We start from the raw sequence: 24,466 nt of genomic DNA, 5'->3' as shown, positions 1-24,466 counted from the left end.
TGCTGGAAGAAATTTTGTTCATAAAACAACAGAAAACAGGCCGGTTAGCTCAGCTGGTTAGAGCGTGGTGCTAATAACGCCAAGGTCATGGGTTCGATCCCCATACTGGCCACTACCACTGTCGTGTTTGGGCTTAGGCAGCAAATGAAACTAAATGAAAAACAATTCACACTTTTGTGTTTACCCCGACAAAAAGGTCAAAACAATAAGAAAATGAAAAGGCCCCTTAAGCATTGATAGGTGTGACCATGTGGCCTAATGGACAAGGCGTCTGACTTCGGATCAGAAGAATGAGGGATCGAGTCCCTTCGTGGTTGGAATTTGAATAATGCTTGTCTCTGGATTTGAAGTCCTTGTTGGAGTTGACATAGCAATTACTGCTACAACGGCTTGAGAAAAAGTATTGGACTTTGCTCTAAACAGTTTTTCAGCCTGCCAAAGATAATTGCTGGAAGAAATTTTGTTCATAAAACAACAGAAAACAGGCCGGTTAGCTCAGCTGGTTAGAGCGTGGTGCTAATAACGCCAAGGTCATGGGTTCGATCCCCATACTGGCCATTGCAGCTATTGTATTTGCGGATAAACAGCAAATGAAAAACAACTTACACTTTTGTGTTTACCCCAACAAAAAGGTCAAAACAATGAGAAAATGCAAAGGCCCCTTAAGCATTGTTAGGTGTGACCATGTGGTGTAATGGACAAGGCGTCTGACTTCGGATCAGAAGATTGAGGCTTTGAGCTTCTTTGTGGTTGGAATTTGCATCATTATCGTCGATACTCTGAACTGTTTTTCAGCCTGCCCCAAGATAAATGCTGGAATAAATTTTGTTCATAAAACAACAGAAAACAGGCCGGTTAGCTCAGCTGGTTAGAGCGTGGTGCTAATAACGCCAAGGTCATGGGTTCATACTGGCCATTGCAGCTAATGTATTTGAGGATAAACAGCAAATGAAAAACAACTTACACTTTTGTGTTTACCCCAACAAAAAGGTCAAAACAATGAGAAAATGCAAAGGCCCCTTAAGCATTTTTAGGTGTGACCATGTGACCAACGTCTGACTTCGGATCAGAAGATTGAGGGTTCGAGTCCCTTCGTGGTTGGAGTTTGCGTTTCACTTGTGTCTGGATTTAAAGTCCCTGTTGGAAGTGTTATAGAAATAAAAAGTACTGCTACAATGATGTGATGAATCCTGAGAAAAAATACTGTATTTTCCTCTGAAGAGGTGCTAATAATGCCAAGGTCATGGGTTCAATGCCCATACAGGCCACTACTGCTGTCATAGTTGAGGGTAGGCTACAAATAAAACTTAATTGAAAACAACTCATGTTCTGTCCAACTTGTGCTTATAATGCCAAGGTCATGGGTCAGATCCCCATACTGGCCAATGTTCAGTGTCCCCTACTCATGAGCAGCTTCTATTAGAAGTAGGAAATCTACAAGAAGCTGCTATAGAAGGCAAAGTCATCGATGTCAATATAGACAAAATTTCAAGACAGCTTGAGCACTATGAAAAGTCATCAACAATAAAAGTAATCATTAGTTGCTCCCTTGGATGATAATAAACCTTTATTGCTGCCAAACATATTTGATTCATAGCACCTTTTGTGATATTTCCTTCCTCTTTGTCAGATATTTGTGTTGCCCCGGAGTCTCAAGGTGGATTTGAGCGGGAGCAGATCAGGGAGCAGCTCGGTGGCTTCATCGGCCACTTCTCCATGGGTCGACTGCGCCGCTTCCTGTCCGGGATCATCTATGGAAACCCCTTCAGGGCAGGTACAGTAACAACCTCTACTACATAATACATACACTTTTATTTGTGCTACACTTTTGTCTTTTCCAACTTCTGTACAGATGACCGAACATTTGAGGAGCTCACCCACTCCGACACCTACATGGATGACATGGTGACCGACTACTACGAGAAAGCCGCCAGCATGACAGACATTTCCACCGCCTACCTGAGGGAAAGCACCCACACACGGGTCAACCTCTTAAAGCACAACATCCCCAAGGGCCCTTGTGCACTGTGCGGCATGGGGAACCAGAGGCGGGAAACTGTCTACGGTTGCCTGGAGTGCTCAACTGGAGGCCAAAAATATGTTCGCCTGCATGTGGTGCCCTGTTTCGACCTTTGGCACAAAACACTCAGGTGAAAAAGAGGAATGCTTACACATGGTAGCAGCTTTGTTCCTATGTAGGTCGTTTTTTTCTCGTGGTGCGAGGTCCCACAAGTGTAACTGTTTACCATGCTGTTTTTGAGATGTTTGTCTTGTTTTCTTTCCAATAAAAAACATTGAAACAGCCATGACAGTATAAACACCTTTCACAACTACTTCAGAAACAGCCAAATGTTCCTGTAAAAGATGTAAATATAAACTAGGTGTTATGTATCACTTTGCGGTGTAGTGTATAGTATTGTTTTCAGTTTACATTTGGCACCAGCCTATTTCCACACGTATGCTGTGTAAGCACTGTATCAGCTGGACAATGAATTATTCAGTGACAGGAGGGATCATGTGGAGGCCACAGAGGAACAACTAGAAAGGACAGCCTGGCTTTGTTAAATGTGGCGTTTATATAACAGGTGGTTTTTGATTTGATTGTCTATAACAAGTGTGTGAATATTGAGTAGAGGTGATATTTTATGAGTAAATGACAACTAATCTTGTTTGATGGAAGTTTGTGAGTCTTGTAGTTCTGTTGTTTTCTCCTGAGCCACTTGTATAAATACATGATCATGATGATGAAAAAACCCATAAAGCTCACTGATAATGATTCTATTTTTTCTTGTTGGCCTGCATCTTCTCCTTGTGTAAAGATTGATTATCCGTGCTTTTACTTTGACACGTTTACCCTCCTTTCCACTAGAGGGCGCAGTCACTCCGCTCAAACCGGAAGCGTCAAGTATCAACAAAACGCATACACATGTGGAGGAAGCAGCATGTGTAACAGTAGCCTTATACTCTTACTTCCACTGGAATATTTGAGGGATTAATAAGAAGATAAAAGCACGAAGTTAGATGAATCTTCATTAAAATGAAGTTTGCTTACAGGGTAAGTACGCTACTGTTAGCCTGCTCGATAATGTCGTTCTGCTGGGCAGCATTGAATGATGGGAGAGAACGTCAGACCAAACTTCATTCAAAAATGGCTTAAATGTAGTTTCTTATTGCATATTGCTAGCGGTATAAACCACACAGCAGATTTCCAGACTGTTATTGTAAGGTGTTAACATTCACACTTACGTTCAGTGGATGTGTATCAGAAAAATGGCGTTTGGTTAAATTATTTTACTGATATTATAATGTGTTGTCTCTAGCTGTCCTCCACCAAAGTAACTCGTGTCACTCTCTAGAAGTACAAGTGAATAAAGGTTTTAGCTAAATCCTACGTGTTATTGTTATAGTTTTGTGAACTTTTTTTGTTGAACCTCTCCCCTCAGACACGAACAGGTACTATTGATTTTTAAAAAACACTGTATTCTCTGTAGTTCTCCAATCTGCTCGGAGCAGTCTATCGTCAGGGAAATTTGAATTTCTCTCAAGATGGTAACGCTGTGATCAGTCCGGTTGGAAACAGAGTCTCTGTCTTCGACCTGAAAAAGTAAGTCATTATACAATAAATAAAATAAATGGGGAAAGGTTGTGGGTCTATGACATCTGGATGTTGTGCAAAAGCACTTGCCTGAAAGTCAAGTGTCATGAGATTGAACATGGCACTGCAATTATTGGGTTTTTGAGTACTTATAAGCTCCAATACATGAAATCTATTGTGCCCACATGTTGCAGTATAATTTGCAGTGGATGTTTTCTGCAAATTTTATGTAAGTAGTTGTTCTATAAACAAATGCATTTGTTTTCAGAAAATGGACAAAATCTATCAAACCTTTTTTTTTAAATGCACAGTATCTTGAAAGATGAATGCTAAGTTGACTTTCAGAAAAAGTAAAACAAGGCTGAAACTTTTTCTTCTTTGTCTTCAAGCAACACATCTGAGACTTTACCTGTCTCCACGACAAAGAACATCACATGTGTCGGTCTTTCTCCTGACAGACACTTAGCAATAGTAGTGGATGAAGGTAAGAGGCTTCACTTTGTCTGTCTTTCTTATATGTGATGTCTGAAAATAAAACTGAAGCGGGTGTTTGTGTGTTGTTGCAAAAAAAACAAAAAAAAAAAACTAGAAAAAGTCAATGTTTGTGTCACACAGATGGTGCAGCCTTGTTGGTCAGTCTCATCACCCGAGCCGTCCTTCATCATTTCCACTTCCACAAGCCTGTGAACAGCATCCGTTTCTCACCTGATGGCAGGTAAGCAGCTCAACTTTAGTCCCTGAAAGGAAAAATCAGCACCTGCTACTGAAGTGCGGTTATGACTTTTTCTTCTAGCAAGATAATTGTCTGCTAATTTATGCATTTATTTCATACATCAGTGTATTTAAAGGTAGAAAAATGCGTACATCAAATCATTCCAAGTAACTCTTTTTTCATTGTATTTATGTGTTTTAATGCAAGAGAAGCACGATCTTAAAGAGTCTTCATCAAAAGTAACAGCAAGATGATGCTGAACTTTGTATTTCTTTCCTCTCAGGAAATTTGTGGTCACAAAGGAGAATGTTGCTCTGATGTACCACGCTCCTGGGAAGCAGCGGGAGTTTAACGCCTTCGTGTTGGACAAGAGCTACTACGGTCCCTACGACGAGACCACCTGCATCGACTGGACAGACGACTCAAAGTGAGTAAAAGTGAAGCAGTTTGTCGGATACCGAAGTGAACAAGAACGCGAGGAAAGATGAACGCTCATAAATCGCGGTTGTGACGTTTCCCTTCAGGTGTTTCGTGGTGGGCAGCAAAGACATGTCGACGTGGGTGTTTGGTGCCGAGCGCTGGGCCAACCTGATCTACTACTCCCTGGGTGGACACAAGGATGTGATCGTGGGCTGTTTCTTCGAGAAGGACAGCCTGGATGTGAGTTTATTCCCGCCTTCCACTACTTTGTGATGTCGGGCTGAAAGTACAAATGTCAATACAGAGACGGGACGAACCTACAAACATGTAACGTGTAAACCTGATGTGTTTCCAGCTGTACACAGTGAGCCAGGATGGGACGCTGTGTGTGTGGGAGAGCGACACCGAGCTGGACGGCCTCGTCCTGATGAAGAGCCGGGACAAACCAAAGCCCTCGAGACCAGGGGAGGAAGAGGGGGATGAGGAGGAGAGGCTGGAGGGAGAGGAGGGCGAGGTCATCAGAGGGAAAGCCGAAGCTCCCAAAGGGAAGAACACAAAGAACGTTCGATACAAGCAGCGGAGCAAGTAAGAAGACGCTTATTTCTCACTTTTTATTCCTTGGAAAATGTAACTGACTGTACGATGCAGCAGCAGTTTTCAAGTTTTATATTTTCAACATATTTAGTAGAAAACAAGTATACTCCTGTCAGTAATCAAATGTTATATTGTCTTTTCCTTTTTTCCTTTTGCCTCGTCTCCTGCAGACACTTCTTCAACAAGGAGGGGGATTTCAACAACCTGACTGCTGCTGCCTACCACAAGCCCACTCACATCCTGGTCACTGGTTTTGCGTCCGGCATCTTCCACCTGCATGAACTTCCAGAGTTCAACCTGATTCACTCGCTCAGGTGAGAGGAGAGGAGAAATAACAAAAAGACAGGACAGGACTGGCAGGATTTTCTGATTTGAATTATATTTCATTAATTCACTATATGAATGTTTCTTCCTCTAGTATTTCAGACCAGAGAATCGCTTCAGTGGCCATAAACAGCTCTGGAGACTGGATCGGCTTTGGATGCTCAGGTAAGAAATCAGCCAGAGGTTTTGTTGGCTGTAGCTTACGGATGAATTCTTTTCTGTTGCAGCAGGTGTAGCCGACTGATTGCCTTTGTTGTGTTCTGTGGGTTTCAGGGATGGGTCAGCTGCTGGTGTGGGAGTGGCAGAGCGAGTCGTACGTATTCAAGCAGCAGGGACACTTCAACAACATGGCCTCACTGGCCTACTCGCCAGACGGACAGTACGTCGTGACGGGAGGCGACGATGGCAAAGTGAGTGCTCCGTGTCCTACAGCCATTTCTCACTGTTCATATGCTGGAAAGTAGACAATCTTATAAAAGTGACTCCACAAGTTTCTCGTTTTGATTCAAAGGCTACAAAAAACAGTAAAAAGGTTTTGGGTTACAGCCTTTGCTGATGCTGCAACCTTAAAGTGTTTGTATCTGACGTCAGACTGTGGTTTCATTCCCCACAGGTCAAAGTGTGGAACACCAACAGCGGCCTTTGCTTCGTCACCTTCACAGAGCACACCAGCAGCATCACCAACGTCACCTTCACCTCCAGCGGCTTCGTCATCGTCAGCGCTTCTCTGGACGGGACGGTCCGAGCGTTCGACCTGCACAGGTGAAGCCGCTTGATGGAGATGGAGCAAAAAACAGAGAGAAAGAGAAGTGTGTACTGTGTGAATCTTGTTAACTGCGTGTGTGAATGTGTTTTCTGTGCGTTCGTAGGTACCGTAACTTCCGCACGTTCACGTCGCCTCGGCCCGCGCAGTTCTCCTCCCTCGCAGTGGATAAGAGTGGCGAGCTGGTGAGCGCGGGAGCCCAGGACTCCTTTGAGATCTTCCTGTGGTCCATGCAGACAGGCCGACTGCTAGAGGTACTCACATGATTACATACGTTTAAATTCTCAAGTCGCAAGTAAGAGTAAGAGAAACTTGTAATGTCTTACTCAGATGCACACTGTGTCATCTGACAGTGTGTTTAACAGCTATGGTGCTTCATCTCCTTCCTCCCTGTGGTTAATTAGGTTCTTGGGGGTCATGAAGGTCCGGTCAGCTGCTTGTGTTTCAGTCCAGTCCAGTCCATCCTGGCCAGCGCCTCGTGGGATCGCACCGTCCGGCTGTGGGACATGTTGGACAGCTGGCAGGTCAAGGAAACGCTTTCCCTCACCTCTGATGGTAACTGACGATCGTTGGACTACAATCCCAGTGTTTCTTTGTTATATCAGCAGTGAGCGACCCTGATCACGGGGATGTTTAGACCCTCAGATCTTCTTTTTTTTTTATACAGCCTCTAAGGGGCGCCAAAGTTGGACTTTAAATTGCACTGTTGAACCAAAGAGCGTGTGTTACTGTGTTTTATGTTTGAATTACTTAAAGTGGTCTGTGCTTTTCATGGACAGTGTTTATGTGTTGCTGTAAATATGATATCTCACTGTGTTTTTGTTTATTTCTCCTCAGGCCTGTCGGTGACTTACCGCCCTGATGGTCAGGAGTTGGCCGTGGCCACTCTGAACGGGGAGATCTCTTTCTGGAACCCCCACACAGCCACACAGACGGGCTCCGTGGCTGGACGCCATGACCTGGAGATGGGCCGCAAAGAGACGGATAAAATCACAGCCAAGCAGTCAGCCAAGGGCAAGTGAGTGGATAGGGTCACATCATCCGTCTCCATCTGTCTCTCAGTTTGTTTCATTGTTCGGTTTGATGATTTCTGTGCGTTTTATGACAGGTTTGCTTCAAACTGGGCGTCAATTCAGGTTGTGTGTTATATCTGTTTTCCTTTAAGGTCCTTCACGTCTCTGTGCTACTCTGCGGATGGGGAGTCTATTTTGGCCGGAGGTCAGTCCAAGTTTGTCTGCATCTACAACATCAAGGAGCAGATGCTCATGAAGAAGTTTGAAATCTCCTGCAACTTGTCCTTCGACGCCATGGAGGTACGGTTCAGCTCAGTCACAGCTTTTAAAATAAAAGGGCACAACATACACCAAACATCAGAGAATTGAATTGAATCATCATCTCAAAAGAGTCTGTGGTGTTTGGTTTGTCTTCTAAAAAGAAAAAGAATTAAATTTAATGCATGGAAACCCTCTTATCTTAATCATGTTGCTGTCCGGCTTTACCTGCAGGAGTTCCTGGACAGGCGGAAAATGACGGAGTTCGGCAGCCTGGCTCTGGTGGATGAGGGAGCTGGGGACGGAGAGGGGGTCAACATCAGCCTCCCGGGAGTCAAGAAAGGTACAACTCCGCCTTCGAACCTCACACCAGTTATTATTAAAGTATGAGAATCATTTGTTCCTCCAGACTGGGAGGAATCTGTTGCTGTGACACTGGTGCAAAGGTGAACAGGACGTGGAGACAGGGCAATTGATGTATGTTTCCTTATTGAAGTAAAACCTGTTCAATCGAGGATGAGGTGGTTTTATCTTCTTCTTTTTTTTTTTTTAATCAGACAACAGTGGTTTATTTGCGTCAAATGTAGAGAACTGTGACATCAGTTTACAAGTACCTTGTAAATCCTTTCTGTCTGTGTCTTTTAAGGTGACATGAGTTCTCGACATTTCAAGCCAGAGATCAGAGTCAGCTCGCTGCGGTTCTCCCCGACTGGTAGGTGACAGCATTACACTTGAGATAATGATTTTGTCTGCTGCAGAGAAGTTGATCTTATATCATCATCGTAACTTAAAATTCTGGTGTCAGCTGGTTAATAAAGTGGCTCCATCTTCTCTCAGGTCGTAGCTGGGCAGCCACCACCACCGAGGGCCTGCTGGTCTACTCCCTTGATGGTTCTATGGTGTTTGACCCCTACGACCTCGACCTGGACGTGACGCCGGCCAGCATACGTAAGCAGCTGCGGCTTCAGGAGTGGGCGTCGGCCATCGTCCTGGCGTTCAGGCTCAACGAAAAAGCCCTCAAGCAGGAGGTGTTGGAAACGGTGCCGCATGAGCAGAGTGAGTAAAAATCCTTCACACAACACAGTGAATTTTAAATGACTGGCTATTGATGTGATTGTCTGTGTCCTCTAGTCCCAGTGATTTGTGGCTCTCTACCCGACATTTACGTCGAAAAGCTGCTGGGATTCGTGGCGGCGTCTTTGGAGAAGTCGGGTCACCTGCAGTTCTACATGACCTGGGCCCAGAGCCTGCTCATGCTGCACGGACAGAATCTCAAGAACAGGTCTGCTACCTTGTTTTAAACTAGAACACAGTTGTACATGATTTTAAGAAAACAGAAACACTAAGACCAAGGCCAGAGTGGACACAGGGTGGAAACTCAGACATTTCTTTGTAATGTATTATTTCACTGAATTTAGTCTGTTTTGGTATAATTCTGCGTCAGTATACAAGATTTCTTTTGGTGTGCAGGTCAGGATCCATACTGCCCACCCTCCAGTCGCTGCAGAAGAGCATCCAGAGACACTTTGACAACCTGTCCAAACTGTAAGTCTCAACATTTAAGCAACATCAACCTGCACACACATAGATAGGTGAATATTCAAAACAGTACATGTGCCCCCACTGAACCATGGCACCCAAATTCAAACCAAGTTCATTATTGTAAATGTGTATGTTCTGTGTACAGGTGCGACTTCAACATGTACAACATCCGTTACGCTGTGGCCCTGTCGAAGCAGAGGGGTGTAAAGAGAGCAGCTGAGGAGGACGAGAGGAGGGAGGAGGAGGAGGAGGAGGAGAAGGATGGCGATGATGGCGATGATGGGCTTTCCGAGGAGATGAGCGAAGCCTCCATAGGAGATGCAGAGATGGTGCTTTAGGTCCTGAAGCCACCTCATTTTATCACCATGGCAGATATCACTGGAAAGTGAAAAGAATAATTTTGGACTATGAAAGCAAATCGATTTCTGTGAGAAAACATAATTGTAAACAGTTTTTTATTAAATGCATATGTAAATGTGAATGTTTTTATGTTTTATTTAGCCCTCAATTCAGTTTGATTAAATGCCCTGCACACACAGGTGATTCCACTTGGTAACTCATTAGACATCTACTCCTCTGTTAGTTTTGTTACACAACGTGCTTACTTACTTATGCTGGTCATAAATTTATTTACAAGAAGCTTGTTAATGTAATCCTAACAGACTAATTTGCTTAACATTTAGTGCTTTTAATGCATCTAATGCTTTGAATTGGACTTAACTCCTAAGTGGACTAGGGCTTCAAGCCACTATTAAAATGTTTAATTATTTGGTTGTTCACATGTGATTTAATTGGACAAAATGTTAAATATATTGTAAAATGCTGATAAAGTTACTATGGACCAAAATTAAAATTATATTTAACAGAGGAAAACAACTGTGATCAGCAAAAATTTGATGTTATTTCATGAAATAATTAAATTTATCTGAACTACAACTCGAGACCGAACCAAACTACGTTACCCGGCAGTACTTGCCATAGTGGAGCGGAAAAGGCGGAGTTTGAGTCAAAATGAGGGAAAATAAGAACATGTCCGAGTCCCCTTCTCAAGCGGGAAAAGAAATACCGGCGAAAAAACAAAAACTAAGCAGTGACGAGAACAGTAACCCCGATTTATCAGGAGACGAGAATGTAAGCAGTTAAATTGTGTTGTTTCTACTGTGATAAATGACCCATATTTAGTGTTTAGCGGATTAGCATCGTGCTAAAGTATCCGAATAGCTACAGCGGCTAGCTAGAAGCTTTGTCCATCTATACCGGCTGAATTCAAACACCTGCTCAAAAGCTGATATCAGCTGTAGACCAGTTTAATATCTCGCTAATGTGCTACATAGTGGGAGTTTTCTTCGTACTGTCTCTGTCTTTTACGTACACACACACAAATACCGCTTTCTTTGGGCTTTGACTGCATCCATTCACGTGTAAACTGAAGTTAGCGTTAGCACTAGCAGCTAATTGAGTTGCGCATTGTAGCAGTTATTGTAAATTGCCTGTTAAATTAATGGTTGATAGAGGGGCATAAACTTGGAATACGTTAATGAAGGTTGCCTTTTTATCACCAATATGAAAAGTACATCATTTAAGAGGCATGTTGGTCGTAGTTCGAACTGTCTACATCCTCTGAGCTGATATAAATTACAAAAAGTAAGTGTTAAACCTCTTGTGCTACAAGTAAGTGCTTCAAGGTTAGTGCCCATAGACTTTAAGTAACTTTTCAGGTTAAACTGTTGCCGCTAAATACAGTTAAAAGATGCTCAGAAGAGCAGAGCCACAGTACGACTGTGACAGAAGTACCTTGGTGTAATGCAGAGTATTGTGCATATTATTAGACAAAATAACATGGTCTTTGTCCAGTGTTGTTTGTCACTTTATTAAAATGTTGACCAAAGCTTCAAAACAGCAACATCAGACAGACACCGGTAACAACATGAGGTGGTTCAGAGACTCCGGTGCATCTGTGGGTTAAGTTATTTGTCCTCTATCTGTTAAGAAAATCTGCATTTGCATAACCTGTATCCTTCTTCTTTCTGTAGGATGATGCTGTCAGCGTTGAGAGTGGGACCAATGCGGAACGTCCAGACACACCCACTAACACTGCCAACGCCCCGGGCAGAAAGAGCTGGGGCAAGGGCAAGTGGAAGTCCAAGAAGTGCAGATACTCTTTTAAATGTGTCAACAGTCTGAGGGTAAGTACATTCACCACCCTGAACAGTGTGTTGAGCCCAGGTATCATAATTTCCTCTACCAAGACTTTTGGGCTTTCTATAATTCAAAATCTTTCTTTTTTCAAAACTCGACAGTGAGTTTTTTAATTTCCTTTCTGCTGTGGTAAACGCCTGCTTTAATGCTTTAAATCCATCTTAACGAAGCATATTTTCATTGAAATGTAAAACTGAAAGTTGTTGATAATCATTTATTGGTTTCCACAGGAGGATCACGGCCAGCCGCTGTTTGGAGTCCAGTTTAACTGGCACAGCAAAGAGGGAGACCCGCTGGTGTTCGCCACAGTCGGGAGTAACAGGGTAAGTGGTGACGAAGCACCTGAGTGGTAAATCTATCCTGAGTTCTTACATGTTGTAGACATGTTGTGATGCTGTGTTTTATGTTGTGGATACCCATCTTTTGTTTGTATCTTTCCATAACTAACCAGTGGTGTCTTTTCTTCACCAGGTAACTTTGTATGAATGTCACTCTCAGGGAGAAATAAGACTCCTGCAGTCTTATGTCGATGCAGACGTATCCTTTCACTTGCTTATAATGCGTTTTTTTTTTTGTTTTTTTTAAGTGGCTCCTTCCTTGTCATTTGTTATTCAGTCATTCATCACAGTTTTCAGCTCACATCGCACGTCTGGCTGCTTTTGTTATCACCAGCTATTGCATAACCAAGACGACAGAACACCAACATAGACATTGAATTCTTTGTCACCTGAGCTGAACCCAAACACCACATGAGGTCATACTTGAAATGCTTGCATAGAAGAAGATTAAAAAAATCTTTACAGTGTAAAGAAGGGTCACAGATATAGATCCCAATCAGTTAGGAACTATTTAACTAGTAAAACATTTATAACATTATATCAACAGCTTTCCCTTATCAGCCTGTTAGTCAACAGAAAGCTTTAGTTTTTGGATGTGTGTAACTGCCAAGCAAAGACTAGACCTTCTCTTAGGAAAAGTTAGTTTAAAGATCACCAGGAGACTCTTTGTTTTGATTTCTTTGACTACATGTGTGTAAAGGCCGAGGAAAACTTCTATACTTGTGCCTGGACCTATGACACCAACACAAGTCACCCCTTGCTGGCTGTCGCCGGGTCCCGCGGCATCATTCGAGTGATCAACCACATCACGATGCAGTGCATCAAGGTACATTTAATCTGTTAGCTCTCAAAGTTCATTGATTTGTAGGCAGCCTGGGCTTTCCTACCTTTGCTTGTTTTGGAGACTCTTAGTAATATTGTCATTTGATAATTACTTTTGTCCAATTTTTCTCACTGCTCAGTTTTTGTACCAGTGACCCAAATTCATGTATCTTATTAATTATCAGAATCATAAACCATCCAGGAAAATTGACTCCATGTGCACTTACATACCGTTTACTGCATTTTAATAGCACAAAATTGATGAATCTTTTATTTCTTTTTTTTTCTTTTCATATTCAGCATTATGTAGGTCATGGAAACGCCATCAATGAGCTCAAGTTTCACCCAAGAGATCCCAATCTCCTCCTGTCCGTCAGCAAAGGTAAAAACTTAACCCTAAATCTAACCCTTGCTCCTTTCATTGTGGCACAGAAAGAAGTAGGTTACAGTAGGTCACATGAGGGTGCAACACCGCTCAAGGACAGTAGGGATAGTTCAGGTATTTTTATTACCATGTGAGTGTCAGGTGGTTCCTTAATCTGAGGTAAAAACAGGTGGCATGGTTTGATTTCCTGATAAGGGCCATGTGAACAGCAACAAAGTTTAATCTTTTATTTAGTCAAGTGGATTTTGACTGGGTGTTAAACTTGTTCAATTCACACAGTCAAACCACACATGTGCCTGGAATATCGGCCTTGCCATGCCTCACTGAAGGGCATCATGATTGTAGCTGTTGAGTCAGTGCAAAGGAAATATCAGTCATTTAATTCCTCTGCTGCCGCTTCGCTTACACTTTAGATTGGAATGTCAAAGAGCAGTAGATATTCAGTTTGGTGGAAATTAGGCAAAGTTCCACTGTAGTTAAACCTGATTTTCTTCCTTTTAATAGCGGCCAAATTATTGGGTTTTAATTGGTTAGTTTTGTGCCTGTTTCCTCAGATCATGCCCTTCGTCTATGGAACATTCAAACAGACACGTTAGTAGCGATATTTGGCGGTGTGGAAGGTCATCGAGACGAAGTCCTGAGTGCCGTGAGTGTCATTAAATCGCAGAATTAACCACATTGAACTTTGTTTTCTGATCACAGGAAAAAAAGAAAAAAATACTGACCATACGAATCAAATTACTCAAGATGATGCAGCCCCATCAATAGGTACAGTTAAGTAAGTTATTCCTTAAAAAGGTTTATAATCTGTTTCCTCTTTCTTTTCTTTTTTTAGGATTTTGATCTTCTGGGTGAAAAGATTATGTCATGTGGGATGGACCACTCCCTAAAACTGTGGAGGATCAATTCAGAGAGAATGCAGAAAGCCATTCGTGGATCTTATGAGTACAACCCCTCGAAGACCAATAGGTAAAAAAAACAACACTTGTCCTGTTTGACCGGCATGGACTCTACAGCGTTGTTCAAAATGAATCAAACATGAGGGAGTGTCTGACATGTTTTAATAATTTTTCATTAAATTTGTGTTGTTTTTTTTTTTCTTTCAGGCCCTTCGTCTCACAGAAAATTCACTTCCCTGATTTCTCAACACGAGACATCCACAGAAACTATGTGGACTGTGTGCGGTGGCTGGGAGACCTTATTCTGTCCAAGGCAAGTTATTAGTGAGTGTAATGATACTTAGAATGGACTAACTTACCTTGAAAAAAGAAATGCAGTGGTTGATACTGAGGTTAGGTCTAGCAAATCAACACTCAGCGAACATTGACAACTAGGGGAGGAGGCTGCTATACAACCTAAATAACATGCAGAAAGTGCATTGTTGTTGTACCCCTATAGTCTATAGAAACAAACTATTCAAAACAAACAGACAAACAGTGTGTTTGTGCAGCTCCAGTGGCCTAATGGATAAGGCACTGGCCTCCTAAGCCAGGGATTGTGGGTTCAAGTCCCATCTGGGCTGAATTCCAGCAGAGTGGCGCAGCGGAAGCGTGCTGGGCCCATAACCCAGAGGTCGATGGATCGAAACCATCCTCTGCTAAAGGAAACTGCATTTTTTTATCCTGGTGTGATTGTCCATCACTATCATGTAAATCAGTCTGAAAACAAGGTTGATCAGAAAGGATCAATGGTCCTAGGAATGTGCCAAATTACACAAGGAAATAGATCCTCCTGATAATTTTTTTTGTATTTATTATCTCATTTCAGTCCTGTGAAAATGCCATCGTGTGCTGGAAACCAGGAAAGATGGAGGACGACATCGATCACATTAAACCCAATGAGTCGAATGTGACGATTCTGGGACGTTTTGATTACAGCCAGTGTGACATCTGGTACATGCGCTTCTCCATGGACTTCTGGCAGAAGGTCAGATAACTTCTTTATTCATTTGTAGCTGTATTTACTGTAATTTCACCTTTTTTTTTTAAACTAATAAGGAATCCTGAATATTTCTGATGTGACCCTAAAATTACAGATGCTGGCTCTGGGAAACCAGGTGGGGAAGCTTTATGTGTGGGACCTTGAAGTGGAAGATCCTCATAAAGCAAAGTAAGTCCACAACACAGACGAGTCACGGTTTGAATCCTCACTGACAGCCGGGACACTCTTCCTGTCGCTGATGTTGTTGAAGTAGTTGTTTGGTCTGTAAAATGTAAAAAAACTACCAAAAAAGCTCTTATTTGATTTGATCTGATCAACTAATTGATTTATTGACTCATGGTGTCAGCTGTAGACTTTTCTCATAGCAGCAGATATAAAGCTAATCAATTAATTGTTTGTCATTATGAAACTACATCGACAGATAAATAGATTTTTCTTCTTTTTCTATAATTGTTAGTTCTTTGATTCACAAACAATTATTGGTTTGCACCGAACAAATGTTACAACAATCGTAATGGTCTTCTTCCTGGTCTCCAGGTGCACCACGCTGACCCTCCCCAAATGCATGTCCGCCATCCGGCAAACCAGCTTTAGCCGCGACAGCAGCATTTTGATAGCTGTGTGTGACGACGCTTCGATCTGGCGCTGGGACCGACAGCGCTGAGAGGTTCTGACTGAAAGAAATTTTGGTGCCTGTTGCTTTTACCCATCCCAACCTGTTTCATGTTGTACAGATCTACACTGCAGAAAATGTTCCTATGAACACTTTGTCTCATGTGTTTGATCTAAAGATACTGTATTTCCTGCAGAGTGAGAAATCGTGCCAGAGTGAGATGATCTTGTGCTGCTCCAGTCGAGGAGTTTTTCATTTCCTGTTTGTTTGAAGGCAGAATTAACGAGACAAAATGACAGATTTCTAAGAATTTTAGCGTCGGAATGAGAAACTGAACCTCAGTGATGATCTGAGATCATTGAGCCACAAAAATAAAGAAGAAATCTATCGAATTTTGTTCTAAATAATAGATGAATGTTTTTAATTTTAAGGAACAGGAATTCATTCATTGAAAGTTCATAAATTAATCAATAACACGGATTTCAATTCTTGAAAAGGAATTGTGGGTATCTCTGCCACCTGGCGGATTTTTGTCACTTGTAGGAAAATGAAGCTGATGAAACAAGTAAGGATGTTTTATTTCTTGTGTGTGCCATATTTTATATCAATTAGTGCACACAAAACAAAATGAAGATTTTTTTTTGTCCTTTTTTCCTCAGTTTTTCTAACTTTTCCTACTTCCTTTGCATCTTTTTTAACTTGGTTTGCTTCCACCCCCTTCAACCCTCCCCCCTACACACACACACACACACATACACACAGAATCTTGACTGTTTCTCGCATCATTTACAGTATGCCATTGACATTTGAGGCTTTATTGAGTGCAGTCAATAAAATGATTTTTGTAAATAATATAATCAAGAGTCAGTTTGTGCGGTCCAGAGTATCCACAGTTGAAAATATTCCACTTTTGTTGATTGTTGTGCTGGAAGTGTCTTTATCTCTGTGGCTCCCTGTAAGAGACGGGAGAAATTAAGCACGCTTGGCCTTTGGATGATTGGATCTTTTTACAATAGCAAGCTGGCTTTAATTTTGGAAGGTTAGACTTAATCCCATATAATAAAGGTCTTCTGAAGGGAGCCCCTCCTCTACCTCAAGGGGTGGGGGTGATGGGGGTCTCTTTGCTTTTATGGAGTCCTTGTACTTGAATTTATCTGGACTAAAATAAAACTTATTTTTCTACATATGGTTTATTTCTGTACCCAGTTCTATAAATAGACTACGGGTTATTTTAAGACCTTGCTATTTATTATTTTATTTGTTATTTAAAGAGTTGTGAAGTGTGAATATTAGATTAAATGAATATATAATGTTAGGAAGTGACTTTTTTGCACATTGTACTGTTTGTGAGGCTGATCCACGTTGTTTTGGGTCCTTCTCTGCAGTTCCTTTCCAAACATGCACAAGTCATGTGATTGAAATCTTTGCCCACCCTGTCATCATGAACCCCTCTGATCCAAAACCTCCAACTCCAGAGCTGAAACACAAAAAAAAAATGACTTTCCCTGCAGTGCGCACCCGCGCTGCGCCGCGCGCCCCTTATCTCCAGGAACTGGACGAAGCGCTTGCCCACTGCGGACTTTAGCCCTCCGACTGATAGGTGAAGATAAACCAGACGGCATCAGATCAGCTTCTCCAACCATGTTTTCGTCGAAGTCGCCCAAAAGTCTGTCCAAGTATGTCTCCGAGTCGTCGTCCGGCGCCGGGGAGCAGATCTGTATGGTTGAATGTGGCTGTAAGCCTGACTGCACCTGTGAGGTCCACTCAGCGAACCGCGGCTGGAGACTGAAGGTAGGCCTGCAAGGTCCAGGTCCAGGTGCTGTCTGTCTCCACACAGTCAGGATCTGCTTTCAAAGTCTTATTTTGAAGGTTTTGTCAGGCCACGTCTATCTCTTACAGTTACTATTGTTTCTTCTGGCACAACAACACCTTATGACTCGCTGATGAACCGTGATGATAATGACCACATTCTTTATTCAGCATTTACATACAAACATTTAATGAAGGATGCATAACACAATATAATGTAGTTATAAGCAGATAAAAAGTGTTTATTAATCCTTTTGTCAAAAGCTATATCTCCACCTGTGGAGGCTGCTGTATAAACAGTAAAACAGCTGAAGTTAAAATTGTTTAAATACACTGTACAGACACCTAAAATGTCCTTATAGCCGCTTATAGCTTCATTATAGACCGTTTAATAAATATTTGCACACTAAAGTGAAGGGACTTTGTGTGAATCCATGGTAAAGGTCAGAGGGCACAGGTGTAAAAGTCACTTTACTTTTTATTTAAGTATAAATCTGAGGTACTTGAGTATTTCCATTTCATACCACCTTATGCTTTTACCATGCCACAGCTGAGAGAGAAATATTCTACTTTTTACCTTTTTACCTCGAAGATGAAAAATCTGCGAGTGACCCCTCCTCACTCTGATCTGTGAGCTTTGATTTTCCCTTTTAATATGAATCATTTTAAAGGCGTGAAGGGATAAAACTGTCCAGTATTCTACAATAATAATAACAATATCAAAAAGTATTAAGTAGGAATACTGTGCTTTCTAGTGTTTGCTTGAGCTCACAGATACAGTAGAGTATCTGTTGGGAGGAGTCACAGGGAGATACAGATTCATTTTAAGGAAAAGAGCAGGTGGAAAAGGCCTAAAGTTGTACATATGTGTCATATCAGATTTTTCCTGCAGCGATTCAACATTGGACAAGAGTTTTTTTGTCAGGGAGTGAAACACTTGAGTCGGTGAATCTGCTCATGTATCAACGTCTATTCTCAAGTCGCTGTGGAGGTTGAATGCACTTATTGTATGTGCTCTGGACAAAAGCCTGATGAATGTAATGTAATCATGCTAATCATGCAAGCCATTGAGTTTAGAAGAGGAGTCAGGGTTACACACCACCATGTGAAGTTTAATCAAACTCTAAATGTATAAATTTCTTCAAACTGAGCCAACAAGGTGTTTGTAATTGACCTAATTAAGACAGGAATTTGAATGAATGAATGAACCTTTCTCCCGCTCAGTAAACACCATAGACTGTAAATAACCTCCACCATTCTGTAATCTCCTTGCACCATTTCTGCCTCCTTATTCCTGAGTATTAATCCAATCAATGATGCCTAGCTGGTGTTAACGGGTAGGTTATTTCAGTGCATGGATTTGATTGGTGCAAGAACTGCCCAGTCATTTGTTTATGTTTCCTCTTGAGCGATAACATGACACATACTAGAAAATATTCACAGCAGCAAGGTGAGACGGCTGGTACTCATGATGCAGGTAGGCAGAAGATCTTATTAACTATAAAAAAAATCATATTAATATAAATGTTTGTTTTTATTTTAATATAAATAGTATCAGATAATAGATTCAATTAATTAAAAGTAAAAAAAATTGATGGCAGGCTCCATCTTGTTCTCGATCTGATTATTAACATCAATAATTTTCAGTAATTTTGAGAAAAATAAAACAATTTAATCCCTTTATTGTTTTTTGTTTTTAAATTAAGATTAGATTAAGATTTGTTGTCATTGCACTCAGTAAGTACGAGTACAAAAGGCAGTTTAACATCCAACCAAAGGTAACAAAACACAGATTTAACGATAAACTAATGAGACGAGATTTATCTGATATATACAAAATAAATGCTTATGAATGGTTATGATGCAATATTAAGAGTGAGCAGTTACGTAATATGTACAGTGTGAAGGGGGCAGTTTGTACAGTTAAATATGGTCAACGATAAATACAGTTAGTTTAACAGTGTAAATATGTTATCATTAGAAATCACTGAATCATATTCATGTAATGCAACATTTCGCTGTACAATCACTGGTGTTAAGCTCAATGTTTGATGTTGTTTGAAACGATATTACTGCAAATATATGTGTTAAAATGCAGATGTATAATCTGTAGAGCAGAGTGGGACCTGTCATTGCGTCATTTTTATTAGGACCTTGTGGAACCTCTTAATCGGCCCCCGGCAGGCCCCGAACCAGAGGTTGAAGCTCCTTACAGTACGTCATTTAGATGAAGAAAATAAACAAATTTATACTGGTAAATCCCCACTTCTGTTTCTTTAGTTAATCTTTTGTGACAGACTTTTAGCTCTTTACTATATGAGTGTGACGGCTGTAGAAGATAACACACAGGAGGGTCACTGAGACATAGTTTACAGTGTGAACACAGGTATGTTGTGATGTCGTCAACTGCTGCAGAAACACTGCATATTCACGACAGAGGATAATAGAGGTCTAACCTGTTTGATTTTTCTGGGAAATGTTTGTCTGCGTGTGATTTATTAGAGAAGTGTTGCACTTTGAACAGCTGGACAGCTTGTGAACTCAGCAGTCAACATTTCAGTGTTTGTCTTACTCTAACGCAGAAGGTCAAAAGGGGGCAGCTGTAGTGGATATAGCATTGTTTAAGACTCTTTCTGAATATGCAGGTGATTTTGAATATGGAAGGAAAGCTACTATGTAGCCCCAGTGGCCTAATGGATAAGGCACTGGCCTCCTAAGCCAGGGATTGTGGGTTCGAGTCCCATCTGGGGTGATCTCCAGCAGAGTGGCGCAGCGGAAGCGTGCTGGGCCCATAACCCAGATTTCGATGGATCGAAACCATCCTCTGCTAAGGAAACACACAATTTTATCCAGATGTGATTGTCCATCATCATCATGTGGCTCAGACCATCTTTTTCAATCTGTCTAATCACAGAGGTAGACTGTAGCCCCAGTGGCCTAATGGATAAGGCACTGGCCTCCTAAGCCAGGGATTGTGGGTTCGACTCCCATCTGGGGTGGTTGTCAGCAGAGTGGCGCAGCGGAAGCGTGCTGGGCCCATAACCCAGAGGTCGATGGATCGAAACCATCCTCTGTTAAGTTTGTTTTAGTGTTCTTGACAAATGGTTTGACAGCAAGATGTTATCTAAAAGAAAAGGTTGCAACGTGTGGCTGATTATATCAAAGCTATGGTAATCGTGTTTTCTGATTTGATGTTCACACTTGCACAAACGCATATCAGGAATGTACTTTTAAAGTCTCATTTATTCAATTTAAAAAGAGGCATTTAATATGACAAACTGAAGCAGCATGAAAAGTAACTCTTCATATGTGTCTGGCTTCTTTTGCTCAGTTCTGTGACGACTGACTTTAAGCAGAGTCACGTTGGGGGGCTTATGTCAAGGGCCAGTCATGTGGTTTTCAGCCCCTGAACTGCCGATGCTGGATCTTTCTCCGTTGGCGTCTCCCATTTTTGTTGACAACCGTGTGATATTTAACCGTCTAAGCTGATTTTTACAGTACACTGACCCTGATGTAACTAGCTCATTTTTTTCAGTTATACTACAGTGAGTGCTTACAGTGTGCAGGAGCCTGGATTAGACGAAAGAAGGAAGTGGTGTGTGCATGGGAACAGCTACTTGTCCAGTAAACTTGTTTTTTAAGAAAGTGGTGTGTGCGTGGGAACAGTTACTTGTCCAGTAAACTTGTATTTTAAGTTTTTGCCGACCAGGAATGTGATAAGCAGGAACCAGCTCTGTGTTTTTAAAGAAGGGACCAGTCCAGCCTGCATTTTCACTTATTTACTTTCTCTTTCCTAACTGCACGTTCAGCAGTTGAAGCAAAGCAATTTCCCTGCAGGGATCAATAAAGTTTTTCCGATTCTGAAAAGTGCCCCTCTGCACTGATTCACGGGGTAATTAAAACTCTTGGTATGGGCAACTGTTGCTTCATGGACTCGCCTATGAATCTGCCCTAAATCTCCACCAACCAGGGACACAAAGTTTTTGTGATTTATTGGTCCATTTAGTGAGAGCAGAGATTTGAGGATGCAGAGCTGAAACAATGGATGAAGGAACATGTGCAGGCTGCACGGGGTCAAGTGGGGCTTGTTGAGTAGCTGAATAGTGGTTTGCTGGGGGAGCGCGTCCGTCAGCTCCAGCTGTATCTCTTGTGCTCAGGATGAAAAGAGCAAATGAAAACAGAGTGAACAGGCTTATAAAGATGGAACAGGAAATTAAAAGTGTGCTTGAGGTCTGTGTTGTCTGAGCCCGTACAGTAAGTACCAAAGAACACGCAATATTACAAGATACTTCTTGTTCAGCCACCACAGTGTGGTTTTATTGTAGTGATTTAAAACAGGTTGGATTAACTGAGAGAAGATTAAGAAGAAGATACTTATTCATCCTTCTCCTGTGAGATTTGTGAAACAAAAGAGATGAAGAGAAGCACTTAAAACATTCCTTATATACTTCTTTTTGCAAGTAAAACCAAATTCCTTTATGTGTAAAACAAAATATTACTGGTATTGCAGTTGTGTAAATCAATGTTCTATTAAGATATTAACTGTTTAAATCAGTGTACATTGTCTAAGTGCTTATACTCTTTTAGTTGTTTATTGTTCAATTTCTCAGTGTAATTATAATATCTGTGTATCATTATGACTTTCATTTTATAATTACAAAAAACAATCTTATGTTTTTGAGAAAAACTATTTTATTAGAAAATCCCATAATTACAAGAACCATACATACATCATATTTATGAGAAAACTCTAATTACGAGAAAGGAATTTGTTTGTAATTATGAAATATGGAAAGTGTGAAATAAGATGTTTGGTCATAATTATAAGATAAACTTACAATCACATGACATAAGGATCCATTGTTAGTTCCTTTTATTAATGCAATGCAAGATTGCACAGTCCCTCAGTTTACTGAAATTAAAAATGTATGTACTTTTCTTTCATCTTTGTAGGAGAATTGCGCTGCTGTTGAGAAACAAGGTCTGGATAACTTGGCCTATGAATATGGGAGTCAGAGTGAGCTCAGCCCTCCACCCAAAACTGCCTCCAGGGTGACCTTTAAACTCCTGGGACTCACCACTGAGCACCAGGCCAGAACCATCAAAACCAGAATCTCCATCCTGAAGGGAGTACTTGCTATCAGCTTTTCTTTGCCCAAAAAATTAGCCAAAGTGGACTATGATACCTCAGTTACCACAACCAAAGAGATCGCCCTGGAGCTCCAGAGCTTGGGATACAGTGTGGAGTCAGCGGTGCAGATCAGCGTGGACGGCATGCACTGCCAGTCCTGTGTCCAGTCCATCGAAGGACGGATTGGTGAGCTACCAGGCGTTTCATATATTCAGGTGTCTCTTCAAGACTGTGCAGCGCTGATTGTATTTCAGCCGTTTCTAGTTGCACAACAGGAACTGAGAGACAAGATCGAGGACATGGGGTTTGACGCCACTTTATTATCTGAGGACCCATCTGCAGAAGATATAAGCTACTGGCAGACAGACATGTCGACTTCATCAACCCAGACTGCGACCGTTTGGATTGTAGGGATGACTTGCAACTCTTGTGTGCAGTCGATAGAAGGGAGGATCTCTCAGATGACGGGAGTAGAGTCCATAGCGGTGTCACTGAAGGATGAAAAGGGAATGATAACCTTTGACCCCTGTCTGACTGAGCCGGAGCAGCTCAGGGCAGCCATTGAGGACATGGGCTTCGATGCATCACTTCAAGGTAGGCCCCAATGAGACTTTTTAATAATCTTGTCTCGTGAACGCAACTATGGCCGAAGCTCCCGTCAAGCGACAATCACCACCACCTGCTCCCATCAAAAAAACAGGTTTAGCAGCAGAGAACACCTACAAATAGCCCCTTCAAGTACAGATTATCAACAATATTGTTAATGTAGTAACCATTATAATTGTTAATGGGGAACGAGAGACTAAGCTAAGTCTGGAAGCAGGGTGTACTTTTGTTGCTATAGCATCACATGACTACTTGCATGTAAAGGCTCTGAAAACAAAGTGAAACACGCAACACTTTTTCTAATAAGTTTAGCTGGTGAGCCGTCAAGTGTATACGCTTCACAGCTACACCTTGTGGATCTGCTTCTGTAATATATGGGTGTTAGTGATACTGGAGGATCAGTGATATCTCAACTCTTCATCTTGTTTCTCTTTCCCAGTTTGTTTTGGAACGCAAGAAGCACTGAACTGGTTTGTCAGCTCAGGGTAAAAAAAGGCACCCATTGTTAGATGCCCTCAAACGGCTTATATCGCTGCCACTCATGCCATGTATTCCATCCCGCCCAGCAATTCCTGTACATGATATGTTAAGATGCATTCATGAAAACTATGTTATTTATAACCTCATGAGAACCACCACAGAGTCATGTGTTGAGTAAGAAACATCTGAAGAAAGAAATCTAATGCAACCACCTGTATATTATGTGCAAGAAAGACTTAAGCTTTTGCATGTATAATCTGCACAGTGCTACAGGTTCACTAAGGCAACAGGTCGCCTCATACTCACCTCACCTTAGTTTCCACCAGTTACCGTGGAAACCAGACAAGTATGCTCTCCAGTGCGACTCGGAGGGCTCTTTACAGCGGCTGGGTCTTTCTTGTTGGATTTAATGACAAAAGCAGCTTGCCAAGACGTGGAATTAACTCAGGGAGATTACGAGTCGACCTTTTTCAATTTCAGCTGTCAGGGTCGAGTGAAGTTGACGGATTCAGCTTTTAAAGCACAAAGCGCTTCAGCTTTTTGTGCCTCTGCTGGCACAAAAGAAAATTGTACCAGAGAAATAGTCGTACTAAATCTATGCTAGGTGTTCAAACTAAACTAAAGATTTGATGACTTTACTAATATAAATGAGTGCTCCTAGCTTCACATCCATACATTCATATTTCCATATATTCCTATTTATTTGTATATGCAATAGGGATCGACCGATTATCGGCCGGGCCGATTATCGCCGCCGATATTCAGCATTTTGACGCATATCGGCATCGGCCTTTTTTAAAATTCGACAGCCGATAAGAGATCAATTTAAAACTGGGTTATTTTGGCTATGATGCAGCCGCGCCTCTCTGTCTGCTGTCACTACTCTGTCGCCAGCATTGTCCCACCCACAGCACCATCTGA

The 24,466-nt window shown here is 41.7% G+C and overlaps 4 protein-coding genes and 7 non-coding genes across 15 annotated transcripts in view; all 11 read left to right on the top strand.

The window, feature by feature from the left end:
• pjvk (pejvakin) overlaps window positions 1–2,781 on the top strand; it is a 14,674-nt gene extending 11,893 nt beyond the window's left edge. For all 4 annotated transcript variants that reach the window (XM_087179516.1, XM_087179514.1, XM_087179515.1 and 1 more), the window contains 2 exons: window positions 1,631–1,774; window positions 1,853–2,781. In XM_087179516.1, the coding sequence (XP_087035642.1) occupies window positions 1,631–1,774; window positions 1,853–2,154 (446 nt within the window). In that variant the 3' untranslated portion in view covers window positions 2,155–2,781. The remainder of the gene's footprint in view (window positions 1–1,630; window positions 1,775–1,852) is intronic.
• trnai-aau (transfer RNA isoleucine (anticodon AAU)) lies at window positions 39–112 on the top strand. The gene has a single exon. It is a non-coding gene; the product is annotated as a tRNA-Ile (tRNA).
• On the top strand, window positions 245–317 carry trnar-ucg (transfer RNA arginine (anticodon UCG)). The gene has a single exon. It is a non-coding gene; the product is annotated as a tRNA-Arg (tRNA).
• trnai-aau (transfer RNA isoleucine (anticodon AAU)) lies at window positions 485–558 on the top strand. The gene has a single exon. It is a non-coding gene; the product is annotated as a tRNA-Ile (tRNA).
• Window positions 2,782–2,897: 116 nt separating the features above from the next.
• On the top strand, window positions 2,898–9,702 carry pwp2h (PWP2 small subunit processome component). The gene is made up of 21 exons (XM_023427087.2): window positions 2,898–3,055; window positions 3,492–3,604; window positions 3,985–4,079; window positions 4,211–4,310; window positions 4,591–4,734; window positions 4,832–4,967; window positions 5,083–5,312; window positions 5,492–5,635; window positions 5,740–5,810; window positions 5,919–6,055; window positions 6,259–6,407; window positions 6,515–6,662; window positions 6,813–6,963; window positions 7,246–7,426; window positions 7,574–7,721; window positions 7,914–8,022; window positions 8,326–8,391; window positions 8,517–8,735; window positions 8,811–8,961; window positions 9,150–9,224; window positions 9,367–9,702. The coding sequence occupies exons 1-21, from the start codon at window positions 3,038–3,040 to the stop codon at window positions 9,557–9,559; spliced, it is 2,778 nt and encodes a 925-aa protein (XP_023282855.1). The 5' UTR covers window positions 2,898–3,037; the 3' UTR covers window positions 9,560–9,702.
• A 520-nt stretch (window positions 9,703–10,222) lies between these two features.
• eed (embryonic ectoderm development) lies at window positions 10,223–16,703 on the top strand. Its single transcript, XM_023426920.2, has 12 exons — window positions 10,223–10,352; window positions 11,255–11,407; window positions 11,651–11,743; window positions 11,892–11,957; window positions 12,459–12,584; window positions 12,881–12,962; window positions 13,520–13,611; window positions 13,801–13,934; window positions 14,072–14,177; window positions 14,733–14,891; window positions 15,001–15,074; window positions 15,444–16,703. Exons 1-12 carry the CDS (start codon window positions 10,233–10,235, stop codon window positions 15,568–15,570), a joined length of 1,332 nt encoding a protein of 443 aa, XP_023282688.1. The 5' UTR covers window positions 10,223–10,232; the 3' UTR covers window positions 15,571–16,703.
• On the top strand, window positions 14,414–14,487 carry trnar-ccu (transfer RNA arginine (anticodon CCU)). The gene has a single exon. It is a non-coding gene; the product is annotated as a tRNA-Arg (tRNA).
• On the top strand, window positions 14,494–14,565 carry trnam-cau (transfer RNA methionine (anticodon CAU)). The gene has a single exon. It is a non-coding gene; the product is annotated as a tRNA-Met (tRNA).
• Window positions 16,704–17,055: 352 nt separating the features above from the next.
• Window positions 17,056–24,466, top strand: part of atp7b (ATPase copper transporting beta) — an 18,451-nt gene continuing 11,040 nt past the window's right edge. The window contains exons 1-2 of one of the 2 annotated variants that reach the window (XM_023427065.2): window positions 17,056–17,310; window positions 22,282–23,053. In XM_023427065.2, the coding sequence (XP_023282833.1) occupies window positions 17,161–17,310; window positions 22,282–23,053 (922 nt within the window). In that variant the 5' untranslated portion in view covers window positions 17,056–17,160. Of the gene's footprint in view, window positions 17,311–18,750; window positions 18,806–22,281; window positions 23,054–24,466 lie in introns of those variants that run through there. The other variant, XM_087179495.1, reaches the window with a different exon arrangement.
• On the top strand, window positions 20,008–20,080 carry trnar-ccu (transfer RNA arginine (anticodon CCU)). Its single transcript has one exon. It is a non-coding gene; the product is annotated as a tRNA-Arg (tRNA).
• On the top strand, window positions 20,255–20,327 carry trnar-ccu (transfer RNA arginine (anticodon CCU)). The gene has a single exon. It is a non-coding gene; the product is annotated as a tRNA-Arg (tRNA).

Source organism: Seriola lalandi, unplaced genomic scaffold, assembly GCF_002814215.2.
Source record: "Seriola lalandi dorsalis isolate HSWRI2012SDOR001 ecotype SW California unplaced genomic scaffold, Sedor1 jcf7180002054850, whole genome shotgun sequence".
NCBI classification, from domain to species: Eukaryota; Metazoa; Chordata; class Actinopteri; order Carangiformes; family Carangidae; genus Seriola; species Seriola lalandi.
Note: the sequence above shows the minus strand (reverse complement) of the source record. Positions and strands in the feature narration are given on the sequence as shown.